The sequence below is a fragment of the Pagrus pagrus genome (assembly GCF_965226575.1).
Source record: "Pagrus pagrus genome assembly, chromosome: 17".
Taxonomy (NCBI): domain Eukaryota; kingdom Metazoa; phylum Chordata; class Actinopteri; order Spariformes; family Sparidae; genus Pagrus; species Pagrus pagrus.
In genome coordinates this window covers 16109257-16135648 of record NC_140201.1, presented here as the reverse complement: position 1 = coordinate 16135648, position 26392 = coordinate 16109257, and the positions used below count along the sequence as shown (strand labels likewise).

General features: G+C 41.0%; 3 protein-coding genes across 3 annotated transcripts; all 3 read right to left on the bottom strand.

The window, feature by feature from the left end:
- Positions 1 to 3375: 3375 nt before the first annotated feature.
- polr1f (RNA polymerase I subunit F) lies at positions 3376 to 6341 on the bottom strand. Its single transcript, XM_084378778.1, has 4 exons — positions 6013 to 6341; positions 4822 to 4963; positions 4361 to 4569; positions 3376 to 4154 (listed from the first exon to the last, which is right to left on the bottom strand). The coding sequence occupies exons 1-4, from the start codon at positions 6312 to 6314 to the stop codon at positions 3656 to 3658; spliced, it is 1152 nt and encodes a 383-aa protein (XP_084234904.1). The 5' UTR covers positions 6315 to 6341; the 3' UTR covers positions 3376 to 3655.
- Positions 6342 to 9895: 3554 nt separating this feature from the next.
- tmem196 (transmembrane protein 196) lies at positions 9896 to 16335 on the bottom strand (the record flags this gene model as incomplete). The annotated part of the gene is made up of 5 exons (XM_084380184.1): positions 9896 to 10050; positions 10210 to 10328; positions 10956 to 11091; positions 13430 to 13486; positions 16171 to 16335. The coding sequence occupies 5 exons, from the start codon at positions 16333 to 16335 to the stop codon at positions 9979 to 9981; spliced, it is 549 nt and encodes a 182-aa protein (XP_084236310.1). The 3' UTR covers positions 9896 to 9978.
- Positions 16336 to 17808: 1473 nt separating this feature from the next.
- Positions 17809 to 19686, bottom strand: LOC311272971 (4-galactosyl-N-acetylglucosaminide 3-alpha-L-fucosyltransferase 9-like). Its single transcript, XM_084379769.1, has one exon. It carries the CDS (start codon positions 19678 to 19680, stop codon positions 18655 to 18657), a length of 1026 nt encoding a protein of 341 aa, XP_084235895.1. The 5' UTR covers positions 19681 to 19686; the 3' UTR covers positions 17809 to 18654.
- Positions 19687 to 26392: the final 6706 nt, after the last annotated feature.

Genomic DNA, 26392 nt, shown 5'->3' with positions numbered 1-26392 from the left:
AACGGTGTCACAAGAAACACCCGTCTGTCGTCTCCAGGGTTACTGAGGGCAGGACGGTGGGTGTCGGGTGCCGAGGAAACAAACTGAACTATGGGAATCCAACTCGCCAACCAGCAGTGATGTTTACTTTTGGGGTTAATAGTGTGTGTGCATGTGCTCTTGCATACGTGTGCTTGGACATTGATCCCTTGGGAAAAGTTTAACGCTTGAGCCCGTCTGTGCAAGTTGGGCTATTTGCCTACCTGAGGGAGCATAAAAAACAGAGATGCAAAGCAGAAGTGCCAAAAATCTCTCAGAAATGCCTTTGAAAACACCATAAAGGGATTTCATGGATGTCAGTAGGCCTGTGAGAGATGGGCTTTGATACGACTCAGCCCTGGCTGGGCCGTGTTGGAGGATATATGGCCGCAGTTGCACGGCTCTGACTGGTGGAACACTTAAGGTTTTATGACCTGCTGCCATTTGGGGCTCTGGGATGGAGCAGAGTGCCGACCACATAACTAATTAGGCCTGGCCAACGGGGGTGTGCAAGGATGGGGATTTGTGGATTGTGGGTTTGTGGATGTGGTGTGTCTGCATGAGTGAGCCAGTGAGTGTGTGGCATGGGTTGTTGTGTGTGTGTGTGTCCTGAACCTGGAGGATTGCGTCAGGGAGCCGTTTGTTCTCCGTAAAGACTTCAGGGGCTCTTTCATGTAGGAGCTGCCAGGCCTGGAAACTTTGACACAGGAGATAGAGACACCGCCAGTCTACACACACATTAACACACACACACACACACACATCAGAGACCACTCCCTGAGAGGAGAAGGAGACGGAGGTGTATGAAAAGATAGTCTGGCCTGCTCAACAAAAACAACACTCCTCCTATTGTCTCATCCCCCTCGCTCGCTCTCTTCTTCTCTCCAGCGGAGGATCATGAAGATAAACGACCGTGCCTAGATATGAGAGTCCAGTGGCAAGACGGGCGGGGGGTGTCAGAAGTGGAATGTGTGTGAACTGCACACCGCCTCCTATAAATCAGGGAGACAAGTGGGAGGAGGAGGAGGAGGAGGGAGGGCAGGATGGGGGAGGAGGGGGAGTCCATGTGAGGGAGTGATAGCAGGAATGACAAGATAAATGAGCGGTGATGGAGGGAGGGGGCACAGGTGCAGGAGAGGTGCACGAGTGATAAAGGCAGAGGAGGTCGTGGGAGGACAAATGACAGTGAACCAAAAGTCTACTTGAACTTTTCAGAACAGTTTAAAAAAAAAAAAAAATCTGTGTATGTTACGATTGCAGGTTTGAAGTGTTTTGTGTGTTTGTACAGTTGAAACAGTCGAGGCTGCTCAATTTGAGGTCATTGAGAGCATTCTGGGAAAACCAGGACCCATTTGTAATGACTATGTACTTTGTGATTACATTACAGTACATTAAGTTTTATTTCATGTTAATGTTCTTCTGCTCAAGGCTAAAATCTGGTAACATGAGCTTTTAACTGTTTATTTAATGTGTGTGCGCGTGTGTGTGCTCTACTTGAAGCAGGTTTTGCACATTTCAATGACTTTGCATTAAGAGCACTATTCTCATTTTAGTAACACTTTCTAGAAAGGTTTGTTAGTGTTAACTATGTCCTCATAATGTATTATTATAAAGTAATTACAAATAACTTAAAGAGTTATAAACCATTATTAAAGATACACTATAAAGTTTTGGGGAATACGAAGAAGAGAAAGATCTTCATTGTATTCTTTAAACAAACTCTCTTCATTTTCATGACTGATAAACTTCATAAACAAACTGACCTTAAAGGACAACACAATTTCATACTATTTAACTTTGTTTATATGTGGCGGACCCTGCCACCTTTCTAGCTTCAAACAGTGTTCTGTTCTTATTTTCCTCTGAGAACAGCTTGTTAATTCAGTTGAGGATAAGAGTTTGTATTATTACCTCATTAATATCTTTATTTTATTCAATTGTTTAACACGGTACATAACACAGTACAAAACACGGTACATAGCTACATAGTGCCCCTTTAAGACCAACTTCTGGGTTGTCAAGTTGTAAAAAAATCTGTTGTGATAATGCAGATATAAATGTTGGTATTTCAATTAAAGGAATAGTTCAACATTAAATGAACTATATGCTTTCTTGTTCTATGAGAAGTTTGATACAGCTCTCACGTCCTTTTTCCGTAAGAATATAAACAATTTCTTGGGCTGAGAATCCAGGAAGTAGCCGCTCCTGGCGGCAAGAAATGATCCGGCACATAACACCCTGTGTTGTATCTACACTTACACGTTATTAAGTGAGCTTTAGAGGTGCTGGTAGGCATGTTTTTTTAAACTTTGGATAGAGCCAGGCTAGCTGTTTACAGTCTTTATGCTAAGCTAAGCTAACTGACAATAGCTTTATATTGATTGTACAGACATGAGATCTAACTCTGCAAGAGAGGAGGTAAAACATAAAATATATTGTCTTTGCACGCTATTCAGTTAAGTATACGTCGATAATGATTAGGAAATTATCACTTTCTATTGTCCTCTAATGAATACTTATGGGTTTCTCCCTTTCTAATAATCCTTCAAGTCATTATTCATAAATGTTAATAAGCTATTATTAAAGGCTTTTAATTAAAAAAGCACAGATGTATACTTTCAGGCCTGACAGATGAAGATGAGCCGAGTTCAGCTCCTTATCTCTCCTTGTTAGGCAGCTCCCGATAAGCTCTCAACTCTTAGCACCTCACAGCTTATGATGAGACTCACGGCTGGAAGTCAGGGGGTGGAGGGGTGTAAAGAAAACACAAGGATCTTTAGGACGTCTATCAGCGCTTTATCACTTGACACCCACTCGTCGGCAGGAAAGTTTGTTGTGGGAGGGTATTTCTTGCCATGAAAAACACGAAATCTTGCCGTTAACAATCAAAGAAATGTTAGATTTCTAAAACTTAAAAAAAAGGTGTTCCTCTGTATGTGATCAGGATATATCAGATGATTCTGAATGAAAGATGGAAGCAGCAACTTTTCAAAATACAGAGCTCTTTAATTCTTAATATCCATTTCTGCTGGTTTTCAGCTGAAGACAGACAACACTTCATGTGAAAACTGTCAACGCCACACTGAACAGTGAAACAGCACAAATAATTCATGACGGCACTGTTTGTCACTGCGCATGACTCATTTGTAGGTGAATACTGCAAACACTTGGTGGTAAATACTTTCTTTGTCGGTTGCAGCTAAGACTGCAGAGGCACGTGAGGCAAGAGAGAAGAAACATTTCTTAAATTGAGCTCTTGTCTAAACGTCCTTCAGTATCCATGAAGGAGGACATGTAAGAAAGCAGGCACAGAGGGTTCATATCAATTCATAATTTTTCCTCATTTGGCTCCATAAATTGAACTCAAATCGGGCCTTTTTATTCTGAGCTTCATGTTTAACAGGTGAAGTTGACATGACAGGAGTGAAAACTGTGTTTCTGTGTCCCAGTGTGGAAGTTTTGCTCCCTCATCAGGCAGTATAAGGGAACTACAATCCAATGAGGGTTGATATGTCAAGTCGGACCTTGCAGAATCTTGCTTTATCAAAAGTTGTGTCTAATCCTTAAGGCATGTCAGAATATTCCTTAATTATTAAACACAATTAACCTGATTTTCAAACAAGATATGATAAATTTTTCAGGCAAACTGCTCAATGCCGCTTTTCCTCTTCTTCTTGGACTTTGGTGTTTCAGTATCTTCGCTAACACCAGGCGTGACACCAGGTTCATGTTTCCTCTTTTTGTTTGGCTTGTCACTAAGGTAACCGCTGGAGTCGCTGCCATGGACGTCCATGGGGGAGACCTCAACCTCCTCCTCCTCTTCTTTGGGATCTTTATCCTTCTTCTTTTTCTTCTTCTTCTTTTTCTCACCAGCTTCATTTCCATTTGCTTCATCCATTGTTCCGTTTAGCTCTTGAGTCGTGTTGCCATCCAGTTGGCAGGAGGATTCATGTGTGACCTCCGTGTCCATCTCCACCTCTTTGACTTTGTCTTTCTTCTTTTTCTTCTTTTTCTTGGGGGCGTCGACAGGAGACTCCTCTGTTGGTTCTGGGTTCGGTTCGGTTTCTGGTGGCTCTGGGTCGTCTGCTGTGATGCTGGACTCTGAGCTCTCACCCAAAGCTAACAGCTCCTGCACCCTGTGGCACACGCACAGACAAAACACGGTTATCAATCAAAGGTTAAACAAACCTTGAAAACATCTTTTCTAAAACATTATACAACTTGTTTCTACTGCAAAAATAGTCTGACAAAAGGAGCCGAGCAAAGAACAAACAAACTGTGAAATAAGAAGAAGGGTTGGTCAGGCATTATCCTGCATCAAGGGCAGGTGTGTGTCACTTGCCTGGTCCTGTCCAGTCGTCCTCTGATCAGCAGCACCCCCACGGTGTCGGCGTCGAGCGCAGTCACCTCAAACTCCAGCTCTGCTCCGATCCTTGGCCCCGCATCCCGCCAGGTCTCCATTGAAACGAGGTTGGGTCTGGGGATGCTAGCATTAAAGCAGCCATGCACCAGGCAGCCCACGTGGCTCACTCCTAGTTTATTCACCTTACCCTATCAACAGAAACACAGCAGGAATAAATTAATATGCATAAATGTGCTGGAAAACATATCCTGTACGGTATATAACATTTTTTTATATAGTCCCGTGAATATTTAATCACATTAATGGACTATCCTACATATCACTTTTGTTTACAAAAGAATTTAAATCGTTTTTCTCCGAGCCTTGTTCATAGAAAGCTTCACAGAGAGGCCAAAAGTCAAAGCTCATCTTCAGGCAAGTGCTGTAATTGTAAATCTCACCAGCAGTTTCTGTCCTTTTCTGGGCTGAAAGACAACAAAGCTGGCCTCTATGTCCATGTGGATGTAGCCACTGTCATCGTAGATGTGTCCGTTCTGGCCCACTATCCTGACGTTGTCATAGGCCAAGGGCACTCCCTTCAGTCTGCAACAGGTTGAGACAGAATAATAAATGTTGGACATTAGTGCTTAGATGAAACGAATAGCTGAAACACAGCACAAAAAGCACCAACACAAACAGCTGAACTCCCCGAGTGCACATCTGTCTTCAAGATGCCACAATGCACTTAAACGAATACTTACTTACTTTCTACTGCATTTACTGGACAGCTTTAGTAACCAGCTAGTTACAAGATTTAAGTCGAAAAACAAAATGTACAATCAGCTTTTTTTTTTTTTTAAATGATGTATCGATGTTAATTTAATAAAATAGTTTGAGGTGGTTAAATTAGCTTTACTTTGACCAGGTGCGACATTCTGCAACAGATTTACTATTTTGATGATGGATTAATCAGTTAAGCCATTAAAAATATTTTTTTTAAAATATTTTCTGGTTTCTTGACTCTATGACAGTAATCTCAATATCTTTGGGTTGTGGACAAAACATGACATTTAAGGACATCTTTTTGACACCTCTTCACAATTTTCTGATATGGCGTAAATCAAACAACTAATCTATTAGTAGACAAAATAATTGGTGGATTTATTTGACAATCACAATAATAGTTAGCTGCAGCCCTAACAGCTAAGCATCAATAAAAATAATAATAATAATAATAAACCAACTCTGACAAGGGAGGCCTGCTGCAAAATGTATACTTTTGGCTATTTAAGTGCACTTTTCTGCTTATATGGATCAAATACTTAAATTAAATTGAATAAATGAATAAATAAATAAATAGAGGACTTTAACAGTGGTGGGGTGTTTTAACCTTGAGGAACTGCCACTTTTTCCTAACTGTGTTTCAATCACCTAGCTCACCACTGCCAGCCTCAAGCCTTTTTCCCAGTTCATTAGCTGAGACATGGAGGTATTAGCTGTTTACACTGTAGGCTTGACCTCCTTAACGACTGGTTGACGTGGGCTTGTGTGCCAGTTTGTGGACATTACTGGTGTCGTGTACTGGAACAGCAGACATGTCGACAAGGCTAACAAACTAAAATAACGTCAGAAATGAAAAACAGTGCCGTTACCTTTGGGAGAACCTGAGCAGCTCGGCCTCCAGCTCCTCCCGTATACCTGTCCTCTTCTTGTTCAGGTACACGGGCGGCAGGCTGATGTGTCTGCGGTGCGTGTTCATCACCAGACACGAGTACGGCGCTGACAGCAGCTCGGAGGCGGCCGCGAACGACGGGACAAAGCACGGGATCACGACCGCGTCTCTGCCCGGTACAGAGGACACCTCGGACGGCTGGTTTGGCGCACTGGCGGCGGAGATCTCCCCGGACATTTTCACATGTTTTGGGTCCTCTTCAGCATGCTCGAGGTTCGCCATACTGTTTGGGAAAACCGGAAGAGTGAAGACAGGCGACTTCCGCTTTGAAGATGGCTGGACAGCTGCTAAAGCATTAAAAACCTTTCTTCATGTCGCCGCCTGGTGGCCAGGAGGAGAAACGACAGTCGAAGATAAGTTAAACAACACATCTGTATTTTACTTACAAATAAGTTACATTTACATATACAAACAAACAAAAAAAATTATTACATATAAACAAAAAAATGACCTAATAATCATTATATTTTATTTTACTGTTATTTATAAAAAGTGCAATCCCTTAATAGTAACAGAAAATATGTATAGCAAATTTGTTATATTCACATAAAATATACAAAAAATATTTATAAACATTATATTTTTACGGAAGCCCTAAAGGGCCATGCATTCATACATCTTATTTCCTCTGTTTCCCGTGATAATGAGTTAATTTCATTTGTTTTTTCTCGAGATCTCGAGTTATTATCTCAAAATAACAACTGCCGTTTTCCCTAACGGGATAATTTCCTCGAGATCTCGAGATAACGAAACTTTGTTTTCCCAAGATAACGATATAATTAATTCGAGATCTTGGGAAAACAAAACGATAGTGTAGTATATTAAATCGTTCAATGTAGCAATGTCAGAGGAGCAGGAACATATCAGTCACCGCGTCACATATCTTCTCAGTCAAGGCCTGACATCGGTCAGCATGACATGTCACTACTTGTGTGTGATGGAAATCTCAGGCCTATCATATCACAGTCATTATCTCGAAATCTCGAATTAATTATATCGTTATCTTGGGAAAACAAAGTTTCGTTATCTCGAGATCTCGAGAAAATTATCCCGTTATCTCGGGAAAACGGCACTTGTTATTTCGAGATAATAACTCGAGATCTCGAGAAAACAAATGAAATTAACTCGTTGTCACGTGAAAATGGAGGAAATAAAATGTATGAATGCATGGCCCTTCAGGGCTTCCGTATATTTTTGCTGTTGTGTATGAAAATAAAGTAAGCAAACCCTTGAAAGTAGCAGAAAATATATTTAATAAATTAGTTAATTTACATATTTTCACAAAAATATTCAATTATCATTAAATATTTAGTTTTACATTTTGTATAAAAATAAAGTAAGCAAACCCTTAGTATCAAAGGATCTGTAATAGTTAAATTATTATTCTATAAACATGTTGCTGCTTTTAAATTTTGCATGTTGTTATAGTCAGTTTGTAAAAATATCTAATATCAAAATCTTAATCTCCAATGTGACATGTAATTAAAATTCGATGTATTTTGTTAAATTTTTTATTTTCATACTTGTATTTACTTATTATAAGTTAGTGAATAAAGCCACAAACATTTTTCCCATCCAGCCAACAGGGCAAAGGACCCCCAGGTGCACAACTGGTTTGTGGTAATGTGATTAATTGCTACGTGCAACATTCCTGCATATTGATACTATCCATACTGTGCAGAGAATGGCAGGAAGGAGGTCTTAAGGAATCCAGCAGGGCAGCCTCAGCAGGTTAATCCGGGGATACTCCCAGTACAGTGAGTCCTTTTCTACTGAAACCATAGAAACCAATTATAATTATTGCATTTCTTCACCAACATGACCTTTGTTATGTAAATTCAAAGGTGTGTACTGATAACACTTGCAAGGATGCTGTAGAGCTGCTCATCCCATAAGAGATCACATTGATTCTGTATCCTGTTCTTACCTGCAATGACACATTAGGATCATTAGGGTGACCTGAGGTGTCAATTAGTGCCACTGTTGCACATGCACACGCACACACATAGACACACGCGTAGAGAAATACACTTGTACAAACACACACAGCCTAATCTAGTGTTACTGTTTTCTGACAGAGCAGCACCACAGGAGGTCACATGATTCAGCATTTCACAAACTCACACCCACCCACACACACACATACACACACACGGTGCAGTGCAGATCTTGTGCTCTCTGGGGTGCCATGGGCCTCTCCTGTCTGTTGTCACGGTGATAAATAGTGACGTTGGTTTCTTAGTCAGCAAGAGCTCCCAGCGGCTTCTGCTGCTGTGGGCCCTGCTGGTTAACACACACACACACACACACACACACACACACACACACACACACACACACACACGCACACACACACACACACACACACTTCCTTGAGGGAGCAAACACCATAATGAGGTATTGAGCAGCACTGTGTTGTCAGAGCAATTGTATATCTTCATTAGAAGTCACAGCTGTGTGTCTGTGTGTGTGCACGCATGTGACTGTGTGCGATATCGTCTTTTTACTGTTTACGTCTCTGCTTTCGCTTTGTGAAGCACTTTATATTTACAGGTTTGAGAGGCACTATAAAACAGATTTACTAAGACGCTTTACTTTACGATGAGTGTGTGAACAGCGAGCAGAGCCACAGGCATCACTGAGTTAAACTGGGGTCCCACAGGAATGCAACGGCTTCCTATATCTTGCTGCACATTGATTAATGTTGACGGCGAGGCGCGCAGGTTGTCAGTGCGTGATACTGTGCACTTGGTTTTTAAGATTAACGACATGCATTCATCGAAAAATCAACTTTAAAGCAACACTATGTAACTTTCTGGCAAAGGATAGTTGAGTGTCGAGTCTCTTTTCATCCATCCATCATCTGTTACCACTTAATCCGGGCTGGCGTCAGTCCAAGCTAACATGGGGCGGGTGGCCGTACACCACTCTCATGCTCAGGTCTTCAAATACCAATCAAAATCAAACACCGAATCGGGTATTTGGCATCGGGACCGAACCTTAAAGGTGCAATATGTAAGAAATGGCAACCTGTTTTTCATTCTCAAAACAAATACGGGCAGCATATCACCAGAGTAACCGCAAACTGCTGCTAACTGTATTCTGTTTATACATCCATGATTGTAGCTACTGTTTCCTTGTTAGCTCAGTTAGCCTTATAATTATACCAGGTGACAGATCAGCTGAGTAAAAAGTAGCAACAAGCATTTCTACAAAAATAATCCATGCTACAAAAACCATGTCATATATGTCATACTTTAATTTAATTCACTTTTATAAGAAGCATTTATAAAAATATGTTTGATTTATAAGTAGGGCTAGATTCCTGAAATACAAGCATGGATATACAGTACAGTACATTGCACATAATTTCATGTCAAAGCATTCCATTATCAGATGGTACATACACTTTTACTGTAGGCTATCTCAAGATCTGCATTTCATAATCCCATAACAAGACAGAGAGAAGAATAATTGAGACTGAAATAGTTCCTCAAAAACAAGTGAATCAGCTGCATGCTCGGTTTGTGCTCATCACTTTGAGGCATCTGATTAGATACAATCCATCCCTCCTGCTCATTAGTTTAAAGGCCAGATGATGTCACGCAGATGGTGTCACCTGAACTGTCACCCAAACGGCGGCTCTCCGTCCTGTTTTGAATCCATGTTTGCATAATTATTCAGAAGCACTAATGCCTCCCCCTTGTCCTTCTTATATGGAAGAAAAGGGCTCCGAGGCGAGAGACCTGGTTTCACTCCCTGCAGTCACAATATAGTTACTGTGTATGCAGTAGGATATGTAGAAAGAAGTACATGCTGTATTCGTCGTCTGACAGCAAGCGATTCATGAGCTGTCCGTGTGTGATTCGCCTTTGGTAATACGTCATCACGGTGATGATGCGGTGTGTCCGTTGTAGGAGATCTGGGGAATGCCGTTGCTGGAGTTGTCCAGGATCTCCTGTTAGGCAACACACAAACATACTTCTTAACTTAACACTGCCCAAAAAACTTATGCTGAAATCATCTCAGGTCATGAAACATCATGTTCCTTGAGCTAAAGGTCTAACTGTTGACGATGCTGACCGATAAGAGGCTCCCTTCTGCTGTCATGTCCTACCTTCTCGGTCATCTCGTGCGAGTGGTGCAGCGAGTGTTCCCTCTCCAGGAACATCCTCTGCTGCTCGGAGCTGGCCAGGCGGCAGGTCAGCCACGTGGATAAGGTACAGGAGGAGATCCCTGGACAGGAGAGGAAAAGGAAACAACATTTGGCTTTTTATTTAAAAGAAAAAAAGAGTGGGATGACGCATCTAGTGATGTGCCTCTATGATGGCAGTGACAGTCTGTTGGTCCAAACTGAAGTTAATGGTCCTGAGAGGACGAAGCATACATATAGCATGCATGCTAAAGTAAGATGGACAACATGTGAAACATGATACCTGCCAAACATCAGCATGTTTGCATTGCCACTGTGAGCATTTTGTCATGTTGATGTTGGCATTTACAGCCTCACAGAGCTGCTAGCATAGCTGTAGATTCTTAGTTCGGAAACTGAGACTGTTCTGGCCATATCTGTTACACATTGCCCCTTCAAGACAGAAGAGGACCATGAGACAAGTTTGTGGGGGGGGGATCCTTAAAAAAATAGTGTTTGATCTGATTTCTGGAGGAACATTTGACTGTGCTGTCTCCTGTGATAGAGTTACAGTGAGTGTGATTCAGAGTAATAATACAGATTTGGGATAATTTACAGTATTGATAGGTAAAAGGTAAGATTTACCGAGACACAACATTACTATATTATGACAACATGCCACATACAGTGGGCTATGTATTAATGATAGCGTCGTGTGTTGTTTTGTTTACCCAGACAGGCCAGAGTCATGGCAGCCAGATGGATCGAGTGCATAGAGTCTGGTCGTTTGTTCAGCGCCCGAACAAACTGGAAGTTGAGGATGCCGCCGATCAGCCCACAGATACAGCATGCTGAAAACAGGATCATCTGAGGGACGGAGACAGAGAGAAAGGTTTATGTTGATGCGAACGGCAGAATTGATATCCTATCAACAAAACAGTAAACAAGCTGACAAAAAGTGATGGGATGGCGCGATATACACAGTGCTACTGAGCTTCCATCTCCATCATTCTGCTGTTTTTTGGACGCCGGCTGCTCTGATGAGTAATGCGTATCAGTCAAAATAAATCTCATTTCCTATTAGAAAATTGGATCGCTCTCAAAGCACACAGTCTCTTCCAGAAATATTGCATGCTTGTTAATATGCTTGCATCACTCACTTGCTGTATTTCTGCTTGCGTGTGTGTGTGGCTGATTTTACTTTCAGTATTTAATCAATCACATTTTACAGATCACTTCCTTAGAACTGTAATCAGCAACTCAAGCCCAGTATGGGAATCTACCTGCTTTTCCAGGGGAAATGATTGCAGTGTCGTTACTTTGCAATCAGTATAATAAAATCCAATCGATTCAATTCTACTCCTCATTTGTTGTGTATGCATGTGTGTGTGTGTGTCTGGGAGTTCAGGTTCTCGTTCACTGCTGCCGGTACAGATGCCTTTAGTGCCTTTAACCGCATGAAAAACGGGCATCTCCAATTTCAGTCATTACCCGGTGAAGTGTGGAAAGCGGCTGGCAGGAGTCCGGAGCCAAACCAACCTAATGCAATCATCACCCCACAGGCTGACAAGCAGGGAGGGAATGGAAGGAGATGAGGAGAGGAAGATGGAGAGGGTGAGAGCATCGGAACGACTCGGAGAATGAGATTGAAGGCAGATGGATGGGAGTGATGGGAAAGGGAAAGGCATGAGGTTAAAGATGGCGACAGAGACAATAGGTGGGGATGGATAGGATGAGATGGAGGGGGAGAAAGGTTGAGGGATGTCTCTGTTACAGCCGATTGTGCTGTCATCGATCCATCATTAGTGCTCTCCCCATAGGAGACAGAGACAGTCGGAGAGAAACAAGAAGACTTTGTCACACAGAGAGACCGCGAGGCGATCGGCGGGCAGAGAAAGAAAAAAAGAAAAGATGGAAAGAACGACAGAAAGAGAAGAGGAGAGGTGACTGCTTGTCTCCTCTGGTTTCCTCAGATGTCTTTAACAGAGCATACTGTACTGTATGGCCCTGCTCTGGAGGAGGACAACACACACACACACACACACACACACACACACACACACACACACACACACACACACACACACACACATGCACACACAGTTCCTCACATTAGCTTCAATTCATACCTTACCCCTAAACTTAACCAGGACCTCAAAATCACGTTTTGCTGCATTATGGCCGGCCTTTGGTCCCAATGAGGACTATTGGTCCTGACATGGTCAGTGTGTATTGGGGACCCAAATAGGCATAAACATGTATATTCACACACACAAACACACAGATATTGACATCCTGCAGGGTGTATCGCAATGATGTATATATATATATATATATATATATATATACATATACTGTACTTCAGAGCGCATGTGTGTGGATTATTAGTTGACAGAATGTAACATTATTGAGCATTTCTATTGAATACTGACGGTGCACACGGCAAAACTCATCTTTTGGTGAGGATGTTGTTTAAGTTTAACACAATCAAAAGCAAAAACTGTGGAAGATGACAGTAAAAATAAAAGACAAACAAAATAATGTCTGTATATATTATATTATAATATATTTGATAGTGATTTGAAAAGTTTGACAATTGGGGAAATTTGCTTATTCACTTTCTTGCCAAGAGTTAGATGAGAGGATCCATACCACTATCATCTGTCTATAAGTATGAAGCTACAGATACACAAACAGACAAGCAGAACAAACAAACAAACCAATAAACAAATACAAACAAATATTAGCAGCAATAGGAGGATTTTGTTGCAAAGCTTTTCCAGTCTTTATGCTAAGTTAAAGGTAGGGAAGGCCATTCTTGAGACAGATGATTGCTTAGTCTCATTCCCAGATCGTCAAATACCAACGCGTTGGGTTAGAATTTTGTGCAGAATTCTGACCCATAAGGTAAAGTACTTGACAACCTGGGAACGAGACAAACCAATCAACTATCTTTCTCCAGTACAACCTTCCCTACCTACCTTTAAGCTAACCAGTTGCTGGCAAAATGTCAAATTATTCCTTTGAATCAGTCTGACTCCATTTGTCACATCACTGGAAAGAGCCTTTTGTGTTTGCTGCGGAAGGAAACGCTATTCAAACAAAAAGACCAAAATCAAATACACAGAGAGAGGACAACAAAAGAGGCTACTGGGTGTCACGGAAGTAAACAAGCAAAAAAGAAAGCTTACATAAATGTACTTACAATAAGACCTGTCCTCTTTCGAGCGCACAGCACTCCGCACATCCCACAGACCAGAAACTGGAAGGAGACAGAGAACAACAAATGACTAAATGAACATTTCCAAAGTTGTAGTTAGTTCAAATCACTGGGTAAGAAACTATATCAAACTATCTTCTATCTCTCCCTCCTCTCTCTCTGTCTTGACAACAGGAAGGGTGAATGTATTCTTTTCACTCGGTTATTCAGATGCAATTTTCTCCCCCTATAAATAGAGTGTGTCAATGTGGGCTCGCAGCCATATTGTCCTGGATGTCAATGATTCAGACTGAACTGGAGCAGCATGGCGGTGTATTACGCTGGCAGAGTACACTTACAAGTGGGACAGTGCAATGAGCTGAGGGCTGCATTGTTTCGCTGGAAGTTGTTGGAAGCAGTAGTCAGGGCTTGTGTGCGTATATATGTGTGTGTGTGTGTGTGTGTGTAAAGGGAGGGTGTGATGTCACTCTCATTTTTAATCAGTAAGTAGTAATTTTAATCAGTAAAATCACCCTTCTTGGACTATCAGCCATATCTTGTGGCGTTCATCAGCAGAGGGCTTAAAGGGTAACTCCACCAATTTTCTACATAAACGTGTGTTGACAGGTCTTGAAGAGTGCTACTGCATATGTGAAATAGTATATAAAGCCTTTTGTGGCTCCACAGGAAGCTGCATGTAATCTGATAAACTGCCACCAGTGATGTCCCCCAGTGGATGTTGCATTGTGGTTAATGTCGGCACTAGGTTTTGAAAAGGGAAGAGGAATGTGGCGATATTTCTGGTTCTGTTGTATCTAATTTTAACTATTTGTTTTTAAACCATCTGTAATGGGTCCAGCAGTGTGGACTGCTTTTCAAAACCTGCAGCCTACATTACCCACAATGCAACTAAGCCACTGAGTGACAGCGTTGGAGGCAATTTATCAGCTTTAAACTACTTTTTCAGTTGATCTTCTTAGTTTTGTTGTGGGACATAAGATAATAGTTCAAATGAGAATTTGAGTTTCTCATTATTCCAGTAATCCTAGATACAAAATAAAAGATGTCCTAATCACATCTGTAGAGGGAGATTTTAATCTTCTATCTGACTTTATAGGCAAACTTTCTAGGACTGAGTGGTTTAAACAATAATTGAGAATTGACTCACTCAGAAATCATTATGGATGAGATCAGGAATGTATAAGACGACCTCCCAGTTATCAAATCATTGCCCGTTAACTTGGATCGATAATAAAAACAAATAACGGAAGTTATTCCATGTGAAAAGAAACTGTTTCATAAATGTTCAGACGAATATCACATATGAACGAGGAGCACTTTCCCCGTTTCAGCAGGATCTATTTGCACAACCTTGCACATTCAATCTACTTCTACAGGACAGCGGTCAGTAACTCTTAATGACTCCCAGGTCCTGAGAGAAGATCCAAACCTTTGGGTAATCAGGAGACACGGGTGGCTGACTCAGCATTCAACAGCTGTGAGGTTTGAACACACGGACCTCTCATCGCATAACACCTCAAATATACAACCTATATAATGTAATATCACTAACTGCTTTCTTTCTTTCTTTCTTTCTTTCTTTCTGATGCATGTCCGCATAGTAACACACCTTGTGAGTATTTAGGCTTCTCCAGACTTTGCACATATCTGATATTCATATGTTTCTCTATGACTCATATTGCCTCAGCTCCAGGCGCAAAACTGTTACCCCAGCTGGAGCAGCACTTACTGTAAAGAATCTGATTCAAGGTTATAAATAGCCACTAAAAATACACAAAACTCAACTTTTCATTGCTCAGCAGCGGCATCAAGATAATGAGGCTTGCATTAGCAGTGTAACAGGAGGAGACATATGCAGGAGAGTGAGAGGATGATTGTGCGTAAAAGCTTTGACCCTCCCAAAGCACAGAGCATCAACTGAAGCATGAATTAATGAAACTGATCTTTAGATGTTTACTTGCAGCACAGAGGCCTCTCGAACATCTAATGGACAAACATGACCGCATTATTTAGTCTTCACCTCCTCCGGGGTTTCCATACCAGGAGGGATGAACCAAAACTTCCAGTTAGTGATTAATATTAGATAAACAATCACAAGTATGAACAAAAATCAGTCGAATACTTGAATGTTTCTTAAACAGAGGCGTTTTACCTTGTGCTCAAAACTAATATCTTTCAGCCAAAATCATAATAAAATCACACTTAACCTCATTCCATACCCTTATTTTAAAGGGGCACTATGTAGTTTTTGGAGAAAAAAATTCAAACTCAGAATTTTAATATTAACAATATCAATGAGGTAATAATACAAACTCAGAAATATTTATTTTTTCCATGACTGAATAAACAAGCTGTTCTCAGAGGAAAATAAGGTCCCCAGAACGCTGCTGGTGGGTCCGCCACATATAAACAAAGTAAAACAGGATGAAATTGCGTTGTCCTTTAAGGTCAGTTTGTTTAATCACTTTATTCAGTCGCGAAAAGGAAGAGAGTTAGTTAATTCAGTTTGTTTAGGCTTAATTAAAATGTCTTCCCCAAAACTACATAGTGCACCTTTAATACTTACACACAGTCATACTCTGAGAATGTGTCTCAAAACATACTCACAAAGGAGGATAAGTAAAACAGGCTGATAGTTCCCCTGAGTTTTATCTCTTCCTTTACCCACCATCCCCGGAGATACTTATAATAAAGAAAAGTAAGTAAAAGTTGTTCTGAGGACGTACACAGAGTCCGCTCCACACCGGGGACGCGTCGCCCTGCTGCGGCTTGTGCTGGCCCCGGACCCAGCTGATGCCCACGGCTCCCAGGACGATGCTCGCCACACCCAGGCCCACCTCCACCACGGACAGCAGGAGCAGGCTCCACAGGATCTTGCGGCTGGAGCACATCCTGCCCCGGGCATCTCTCCAGCTCCAGCAGGAGGAGGCGGCAGGAGGCGGATGGAGGGGCGGATGGAGAGGAGTCCGCTTCTCGGTGCTCCGAGGGCGGCGCGGCTCTACTGCTTCATTCCTGCTGGAAAAGAGGGGTTATCCGAACAAATAGAGGTCCAGGTGGAGTAGAAAGGTTAGCGGGAACTTGAGAGGTTCGTAAAGTAGACAAAACTGGCGGAGGGGAGCAGCTGGCTCTGCGGCTGGATGATGTGGAAGGAGAGCGCGCTCCGCTCCAAGTTCCTCCGGCTGCTGAAGCGCGTGTGTGCCGCCTGGCGCTGACCAAGGTACTTAAGGACCACTGCGCGCGCGCACACACACACACACACACACACACACACACACACACACACACACACACACACACACACACACACACACGCACGAAATCGCGCGCTCACACACGCGCGCAACCCAGAGCCACGAGTCGCAGCCCCCGCCCTCATGTGGAAACATTCAGACACTGAACACAAGAAGGAGCAGTAATTATTATGAATAGACTGACAGGTCCTGCGTCTGCTGAATATACTGTGTGAGACCAAACAAAGAACAAGTGAGGCAGGTTTATAGCAACTGTCGACACCAAGACGAGTCTGTGTACATAAGACATGAAAAAGGCACAGGGATGGGATAGGAAACTAACACATGTTGTTATTCATACACAGGATTTTTTAAATAATTATAAAATAGAATATAAAAACAAAATTAGATAGAATAAAAACACATAAAACAGAAGAATGAACAATTAGAGTAACTTGAGTAAAAGAAAAGATATCCTGTTAAAATATTACTTTGGCAAGAGTGAAGGTCATCCATACGAATAGTACTTAAAAGTCTCAAAGTATCTGATATGAAATGTGCTTAAGTACCAAAAGTACAAGTTAAAGTAAATGAAACATATATTTACATGTATAAACTGTGTACTTGGCGTTGACTTGGCATTGGTGTCGTTGGCCTGGCTAATTATCAGCTCTGATCCAGCATTTTCCTGATTATCAAAATCAGTGCTTTATTTTTATCCAATTGCAGATAAAATAAATTAATTTAAAAATGTGCTGCTTGGCTCTGATGCAGCATGCAGTCTGCAAAGTAACTAGTGACTAAAATGATCAAATAAACATAGTGCAGTGAAAAGTACAGTATTTGCCTTAGTCACACTCTCCATCACTGGTTCCACCATACTATGGTGCAAAGAAACTGAATGATTCTCCATACATCAATATTATAACTGAATTGGTTTAAAATGCAAATAATTAGAGCAAAGTACACGATTCTGTTCCAATGTTGCACCCGCCAACACCTTGTTCCACCCTCTTACGAGTACAAATGAGGTGCTATTAAAGGATTTATTCACTCAAATACAAGATGAACTTACTTCTAATGGTATCTAGTAAAATTGACTTTGAAATGACCACACTCTGTGACATACACATATGAGCATTAAATAACTTTATAAGGATTTTAAATACAAGCTATTAATGCAGCAAAACTTTGACATCAACTTAAAAAAGTGAAATAATCCAAGTCACCAAAAGATTCAAAAAATAAATTGGCATTATCAGCTAGAACAAAACACATATATTAAATGTGGACATGAGTTGTAAAGCAAATCACAGAGATTCATTCCCTTTGTTTTAACCAGCTACACAAACCATCCTTTAGGTGTGTGGGTGAAAAACATAAAGAAAGCATGAATTAACAGGTGTTTAATAAACTCCACCTCAATCAGTGTAAATTGAGAATCTGAGCAAAGCACAAACAGAACACAGTTCAATGTACAATAAGGCTCTAACACGTGGGCGTTTCAATCAAAACATCATTTTTGACAACTTTTCAAACAGTCACGCACACTTGAATGACAACAACTTTGAAAAGCATGACTGAGTCATCATTTCTTTTTATGTACAAGTGAAAACATATATGCAATGGTCCAGAGTCACATCATTACAGCACAACATCATGATACAGATCTAATATCTTTTCTTGTGTTTATTTACTAAAGAAACATTGATGATGCATTTAACTTACGTAAACACCAATTGTCGCCGACAAATGGAAACACTTACATCCCCAAATTTGGTGATTTTGACATTTCTTTAGGTAAACTAAGGGATTAAGTGTTGCTTCATAGTTTGAGGAAACTATCTTTTCTCAAGCAAATTAAAGCATTCATTAAACAGTATTATGTCATCTGAAAATGTAAAAGAGGATTTCTCATCATAGCACGATTCTAATTGGTCTTTTTAACCGTTACAGAGAAACATAAGACCATTAAAAGCATCACACAAAGAACCACTTGTACAGATCAGTAATAGCTCTGTACTCCCTATATATGGCCACATGACGACAGGCCTGGCAGATAGCGTGCGCAAACTCGTGCTGCTCAGTAAGGTGACGTCTGGGCGTAAAGGACTGCCGCCAATCAAAGTATCTCATATAAGCCACATTATCTCCATCCAGCTTCTGGAGGAACTCAGCCAGTGTTGCAGCGTCTGGAAAGTCATTGACATGAATGAAGGAATTTCCTGGGGCAAAATCCTCATAGTTCATTCTCGGCGGGCCCAAAACTATCGGCACGGTGCCGACTGCAAGAGGCCCGCTGAACTTTTCTGTAATGTAATCTTTGTGAATCGAATCTTCAAAGGAGAGGTAGAATTTGCAGCTGCTGATAGTCTGGAAATAGTTTTCACCCTTCAATAAGTCGACAGAGGAGCTGTCAAAGATGTCCACCTTGATGTGTTTTATAAGCTCTCTGTAGTAGTTGTACTTATCGTCTGATTTATTTTGCAGCTCACTGCCTTCCACAATCCAACAAACCGATCGCTCCTTCTTGGGCAGCACAAAGTCTCTATCGGTCTTTTTCCTGGTACCCAGTTTCCAACGTACGCGGATATCGGCATCCTCCCTGTAACTCAAGGTTAAATTAAAAAGGCCTTCAATGCCTTTTATCTTGCGTGTGTTGTTGGGTGAGTCCATGTTAAACCAGATCCACCTCTGAAATTTGGTTCTGGGTGAGCTGGGAAGGTTGGAGAGGTCGTCCTTAATAGCTCTATGAAATATCAAAACTTCTCGAGCTCTGGAGTATAAATCTCTGTCATCTGTGAGGTAGCAGCTGTTGATATTGAAGAGCGTTTCACAGTCTTGAAAACCAAACCTCTTGTTTTCAGGCCAGAACCACAGCAGCACTACAGGTTTTGCCAGCTGCCCTGGAGGGGCCGGCTGAGGGTAACATCTCGGAGATGAAACTGACTTGTAGTACATTAAAAACAGAACTACGATGCCAACCAGGACCAGAATCACTGCCATGGTGGACTGTAAAATATAAGAACGGGAAGCCATGGTAAACCTGTGAGGCAAGAAGACGACTGCATTATAATCATTGGAAACACATCCCCTCAAAAGTTTGCCAGTACGTCAATTTAAAATGTTTTGAAGTCACACAGAGTTTAGCAGTTTAATCAAAAGTAGCAGCAAGTTATTCAAGCCTTCATAATCTCAAGGTTGCCGAAAGTATCTAAAACAGTGTAACCACAGGAAGCATGAAAAGCCTTGAAGTTAGTTTGAATCAGATGAGCATAAGTTTCATCACCACAAAATGTTGGTGATGAAAATGTTCCACTAAAAAGTGGTGTTGATGATCATTTTCAAAACGCAAATGTGTAAAGCAAATAGAAAGTTTGGTCAAAATGTCAAAATACTCACCTGTGCCTCTGATTCGAATGACACTGCTGCTTGTAAGGCGAGCGTGTAGCTCAACAGCAGGCGGAGACTGAACAGGTCTGACGAGTTAAACTTCCTGACATTTTTTTTGCATCGTCATAGGTCACTCCGCCCAGATGCCACGTTTGACTGATCTCTTACCCACTCACTAGCCACAGTGGTGATCCTAGCTTGCATGATGAGAGAGATGAGCGATGAGAGACAAACCAGACCTTTCCCATGCAGTGGAAGATTAAATTCATTGAATACATTTAATTAAATTAATAATTGAATTAATTCAATTATTATGTCTTATTACACATTTGTAATGAGACATAATAATTAAATTTATTCGATTAATAATTTAATTTACAGTAAATAAGCCTTTTGACTGACTGCATGCCTTTTCTCAGCCCTCCTAAAAAAGTCAATATTCCCACAGGTTTCTTTAACACACACACACACACACACACACACACACACACACACACACACACACACACACACACACACACACACAAAACATCCCAATAAATGCATAGTACAATCCTTTGACTGAGGCTTTCTACACGTGTGTGTGTGTGTGTGTGTGTGTGTGTGTGTGTGTGTGTGTGTGTCTCTGCGCATGTAGGAGTTTTAAACGATCAATCGACTGGCTGCAGAGTAAAGGTGGCTATTGCAGGATGAAAAAAAATCATTGATCTGTGTGTTGTTATAAGCTTTCCTGTTCCAGAGGTGTGTTTACATTCATGTTTTTCAGCACAATTTCAAGGATCCTTAAAGCAGCCGAAACCTTTTAGCTACTGCAGGAAAACAGAAGCGATGACACATTAAAACCGTCAAGTTGAGACAGGCAGGTTAGCAGGTAAACAACAAAACAGTGTCAAACAAAGGCATCCAAAAATGAGTACACGAAAAATCAAAAACATCAGAGATAAAAAAAAAGACAACAAAAAAGCAAAACACGAGAGTAAGTCACAAAGAGAGTTGCCTATGGTAGAGGCAGTTGATGAGACAGGATGCAAAACGTGCACCTCTAGGCTGCAGCGGAGAACCACGCCCACACACACACACACACACACACTGGGAGGAGCAGGTGAGGGAAAAGGAGGGGGGAACAGGTGAACTGGTAAACTGTGAACAGGTGACATCCCAAGACCTTTACAGCAGGAACTATGAGTGAGAGTGAGAGTATAAGGGCGGCATGTCTCTTTATGGTTTTCAGTGGAACACTAGGGGGCGTTTATGTGATATTGGAGAGTTGTGTGTCGGGGCAGGTACATAACACAGAGCACATCACTTTCCCTTAGTCCTGCTTTTGGAGAAAGCAATATTGATCACCTATTTAATACCAGAGTTATGCTAACATTTTACAGAGCCATTGGTATTATCGCGTCTCTACTTCTTTTTCTTTGTTCGTTCAAAAAGGTTTTTCAGAGTTTCAGGAGTCACCAATAAAAAATCGAACAAGGAGCCCTCAAAGCTGACTGCATGTTCCCTTCCTGACTGCATGTTCCCTTCCTGAACATCTCACCCTTGCAGGTGTTCTGTGTCAGCGTTACAACTATAGGGTGCTTATCCACTCAGCTGATGTGGCATAACATACATTTTTTAACCATCTGTCATGATTTCTTCACACATGATTATTACTTACCACACACACAGCCGTTATTATCGATTGATTATTAATTATCTTGATTACATTATTCTACGGTATTTTGGAAGAAAATGATTTTGTTGTTATTACTGTTGTTATTTGTTGTTGCTGTTATATTGTCTTCGTATGAATTGGTGAGTTCAAAGCATTTTACATTGATTAAGAGACAACTGATTAACAGATCTCTGTGGGAGTCAGTTGTGCATAGAGCATATGCAAATCAACCCAGACTTTGCCCAGGGTGTCATGCAAGCTAGGACCGCCACTGATCAGGACCACCTTTACCATCATCATGACAGAGGTGCAGAGACGGCAATCTACAGGAACATGTGTGATCTTAAAAACATGTCTTCAGCATTATCAAAAAGTGCGCTCTTGTTGGGCTCAGGCAGCCGATACTTATCATCACCACAGTACCTTATTGTAATATGTGCCACACGACTGTCACAGTTGTTCCACTGAATGCCGGAAAGAGACATCCAGCCCTTATAATCGATGCAAAGGTGAGAACAGTGTGTTTTAATTCCTCTTTAGAAAAAAAATATTAACTGTAATGTTGGATTTCCATACACGTTTCTGTAAGTTGCTTCTGTTGATTTGGTAACACTACATAATACAGCCTATGATTTGAAAGTTACATATTTACCATACATATGTCATATGAAGCAGGACATATAAAATCTGTATTTGTAACTACATAATGTAGTCAGAACACTCCTTCATGCCTTTAAGCTGAAAATGATGTGACTGTTTGGAAGGTGTATAGATATTCTATACCAGCCGGACTGAGACTGAACAGGTGTGACAGGTTAAACTTGCTGTGTTTCTCTAACCCCTCTCGTAGGTCATTCCCCTCAGATGTGACCTTTGACTGATGCCCCGCCCTCTTATTAGTCCAACCACTACTGTGTCAGCATGTGAAGCTCTGAGATCTCACTTTGAAACAATTCATTTTCATAAAAATTGTGTGTTTGGTCGTTATGCATTTTGAATATCCATATTGAAACATTCAGAATTATTTTCAAAAAGAGTGACTTTAGATTTACAACTTTAACCAGGTGCTATGACAAAGCAGACAATAACAATTATGAAGTAACTGCACATTTTCACTTAAGTAAAACTGACTTTGAAATTAACAACATTTGTTGCATAACTCATAAAATACCTGTTATATAACTTTAAGAAATTTTTGAGTCTATTTGGTGGTGGATAATAGTAATGAGGAGTAAGAAATAGGCATTTTACAGATTAATTTACTGAAAACAAAAAAAAGGATCCTATTTCTTTCTCAAAGGTCCATTTTACAATACAACTGATTCACCGAGTAGTAGTTTTTGGGAAATTGATGGTCTGTTCGTGAAACTCAGCAGTGGCTTGGCTAATATGTCTTCACATTCTAGTTAAAGGATAAGTATGGTTTCATTTTTCTGTTAATGTAATACTACCAAAAGTACCACCCATAAAGATAATGAACGGCACTGTAGCCTTCATCTCCTGACATGTAGTCACAGACAGATGGGATGAGTGAATTCATTTGCCGTTCCCAGGAGATGAGGAGTGACTGTGTAGTCACAGGGAAGGGAAGCTTATATACAGTTTATACAGTATACAGTTGCAGCATAACCTCTATTGCTTGTCCAAGTATGCATGGCAAGCAGCAAGAAATCGGATATGCCACAAACAATAAAAAATAAAGTTTTTGGACGAAAACATTCAAGTCAGCCACAGACAGCATTTTTAACCTATTCATATAGCAAACATTTGCTTTAGTTAGCCAGCTGGACCTGATCTGCCATGTTAACCCCAGAAATAGGAACTGTGCTTTTGTCTCTGTTTAAGTTGTAAACAGAGGCGATTCTAAAGTCTGTTGGGGCCCCAAGCAAAAATTCCATAACATAATAAGTTTGCTTATTTACCTTCTTCTACCCTAATAGCTAGCATAATAACACTATTAATTTGCTAGCTCTATTATTTTAATAGAGTGCTGCTACTTCCTGTCAAGGAGGACAGGACAGCAACTAACGTTAGGTGACACAGGGCCCCAAGCAGTTGCCTGCATTGCCTGTTCACAAGCTGCGCCTCTGGTTGTAAATGTGCCACTGGTAAACATTGTAAACTATGCAAAATGCTAAAGGCACGGAACTCAGCCTTCAAGTCTGGCGACGAGATGGCACTGAGAACAGCAAGAGCCAACTTGAACCGTGCCATCAGACTAGCAAAGCGTGCTCACAGTCGAATAACCCAAGACTTTTTCACCAGGATATGTGGCAAGGCATACGGACTATCACCAACTACAGGATTGCCCCTCCTGCGTGTGATGATGACATGGACTTCCTAAATGAACTAAATAACTTCTTCGGGAGGTTTGAGGCACTGAACAACACTCCTGCTGTGAAAACTTGTCCCCACCTGGATGAAAAGGCACTCTGCCTTGACATAGCTGAGGTGCGAATTTCTCTGATGAGCGTCAACTCACAGAAGGCTCCGGACCCTGACAACATACCTGGGCAGGTGCTCAGGGAATGTGCAGATCAGCTGGCTTGTGTCCTAACGGACATTTTTAACACCTTACTGGATCAAGCCAAAGTCCCATCATGTTTCAAAACTGCCTCCATCATCCCAGGGTTAGGAGTATGGAGTCAAAATCATGGCATGACATGTCACGCCCAACGATTCACAAACAAACTCAGTGTGGTTTGCAAATACAAAACACCACTCACAATTTTGTTTTGCAAATAAGAAACGTACCTATCAAACAAATACATCGTTCTTCAGAAACAAATACAGCATGTTTTACACATACAAAGAAACATATTTCTTCAATTACAAAAAAATATCCTTCAAGTCCAGTCCTTCCTCAATAGCTCTATGAAATATCAAAACTTCTCGAGCTCTGGAGTAAAAATCTCTGTCATCTGTGAGGTGGCAGCTGAGCCGGGTGAGGATAACATCTCGGAGATGGAAATGACTTGTAGAACATGACAAACAGAACTATGAATCCAGCCAGGACCAGAATCACTGTCGTGGTGGCTTATAAAAAAATATGAGAAGTGGAAGCCATGGTAAATCTGTCAGGCAAGAAGAGGACTGCATTAGATTAATTGGAAAATTGTTGCTTTTACTGTAAATCTTAGACAGTAGAACCACATGTAGCATGAAAAGCCTAGAAGTTTGTTTGGATCCAGATGAGCATAATTTCTACATTAGAAAATGTTCCTGCACTAAAAAGTTGTGTTGTGTCAATGATAATTTTCAAATCAGAAATGTGTAAAGCAAAGGGAACGTTTGGTCCAAATATCAAAATACATACTCGAGCCTTTGAGCTGAAAATAACACTGCTGGTGGTGAGGTGAGTGTGTAGATATTCTATAGTAGCCAGACTGAGACTGAACATGTCTGACAAGTTTAACTTGCTGGGCATTCTCTCCCCTCTCACTCCCCTCAGATGTGACATTTGACTAATGCCCCACCCACCCATTACCCCTACCACCTCTGTGTAAGCATGTGAAACTCTGAGAGCTCACTTTAAAACTATCTATTTTGATAAAGATTGTGTATTTGGTTCTTCTGAATTGTAATATCAATGTTAAATCATTCAAAATTCAGTGCAACTAGTCTTTTGGGGGGCTGACCTCATTATCACAGTACAAAAACGCAAATGTAAAACTTAATTCACTGATTTGAGTGAAACTGGATCATATTTTATTTTGTCCTCCTGCTGCTCTGCCCAAACACTCAATGTACTACTTCAACCAAAGACGGCCATTAGAAAATATAAAGTAACTGCACAATTGTACTTAAAATAAAAAAATACCCAAATCTGTGACATTCACATATATTAAATAACTTTATTATGATGTTATGACGTTATTAACAAAGCAAAACTATTACATATACAAAGTAAACAAATATAAAATATTGAGTCACCTTGCCCTTTTAAGATTTATTAAAGATATTGGCATTTTTACATAAGTATAGTAATAGCACAGTCACAGACACTCTTCCTTTGTATTAGCTGAGCGAAACAAATGACATTTACCCAAATATATTTACATCACCGTCCGTCTTCTTAATCTCAAGAGCCAACATTTTCCTTATGCTTTGTGGTTTTATGGTTTGTGGATTGACAACACAGAGTAAATACAGCATGAATGAATATACACACAGAGACACAACAGATTAATTAGAGCGGTGACACAAACTGTCAGAGCATCTTCGTCACCTAACTGGTCCTATTGGATATCCTGAGCAATGCACAAACAGAATACAAGATACAAGAGAAGACTTTGTTTTTGCCTTCGCAATCGACTGATGTCACCACATTTTATTGTTCATAACCTCAGTGGTAGATGGGCCAAATGTCAGTTTGATTCAGTTGGGGAAATTGCTTTCTTAGTAAAAATGAGATGAGAAGATTGAATGACACTCTCCTGGCTGTTAAATATGGAGTTTTAGCCAGTAGCTGGCTCGCCACATATCCTGCCTGAACGGCATGTGTGGGTGGGTGGCAGAGTGTCTTGCTTTTCATTTTGGTGGCCATGAAAACAGTACAGAGCAGCCACACAGCCCATGTCAGCCGGGGGGGATCACACGCGTGTCATTACAATGTAAAATAGCACTACTATCCCGAGTTTCGTTAACTGATTGATTTCAATTAGAAAT

Excerpts from the sequence above, each read along its gene's own strand:
- polr1f (XM_084378778.1), bottom strand. The coding sequence starts at position 6,314 with ATGGCGAACCTCGAGCATGCTGAAGAGGACCCAAAACATGTGAAAATG. Across the intron at positions 4,964-6,012 it reads CTGCTCAGGTTCTCCCAAAG|ACTGAAGGGAGTGCCCTTGG; the intron begins GTAACGGCACTG and ends AACCTGTTGCAG. Across the intron at positions 4,570-4,821 it reads GAAAAGGACAGAAACTGCTG|GGTAAGGTGAATAAACTAGG; the intron begins GTGAGATTTACA and ends TTCTGTTGATAG.
- LOC311272971 (XM_084379769.1), bottom strand. The coding sequence starts at position 19,680 with ATGGCAGTGATTCTGGTCCTGGTTGGCATCGTAGTTCTGTTTTTAATG.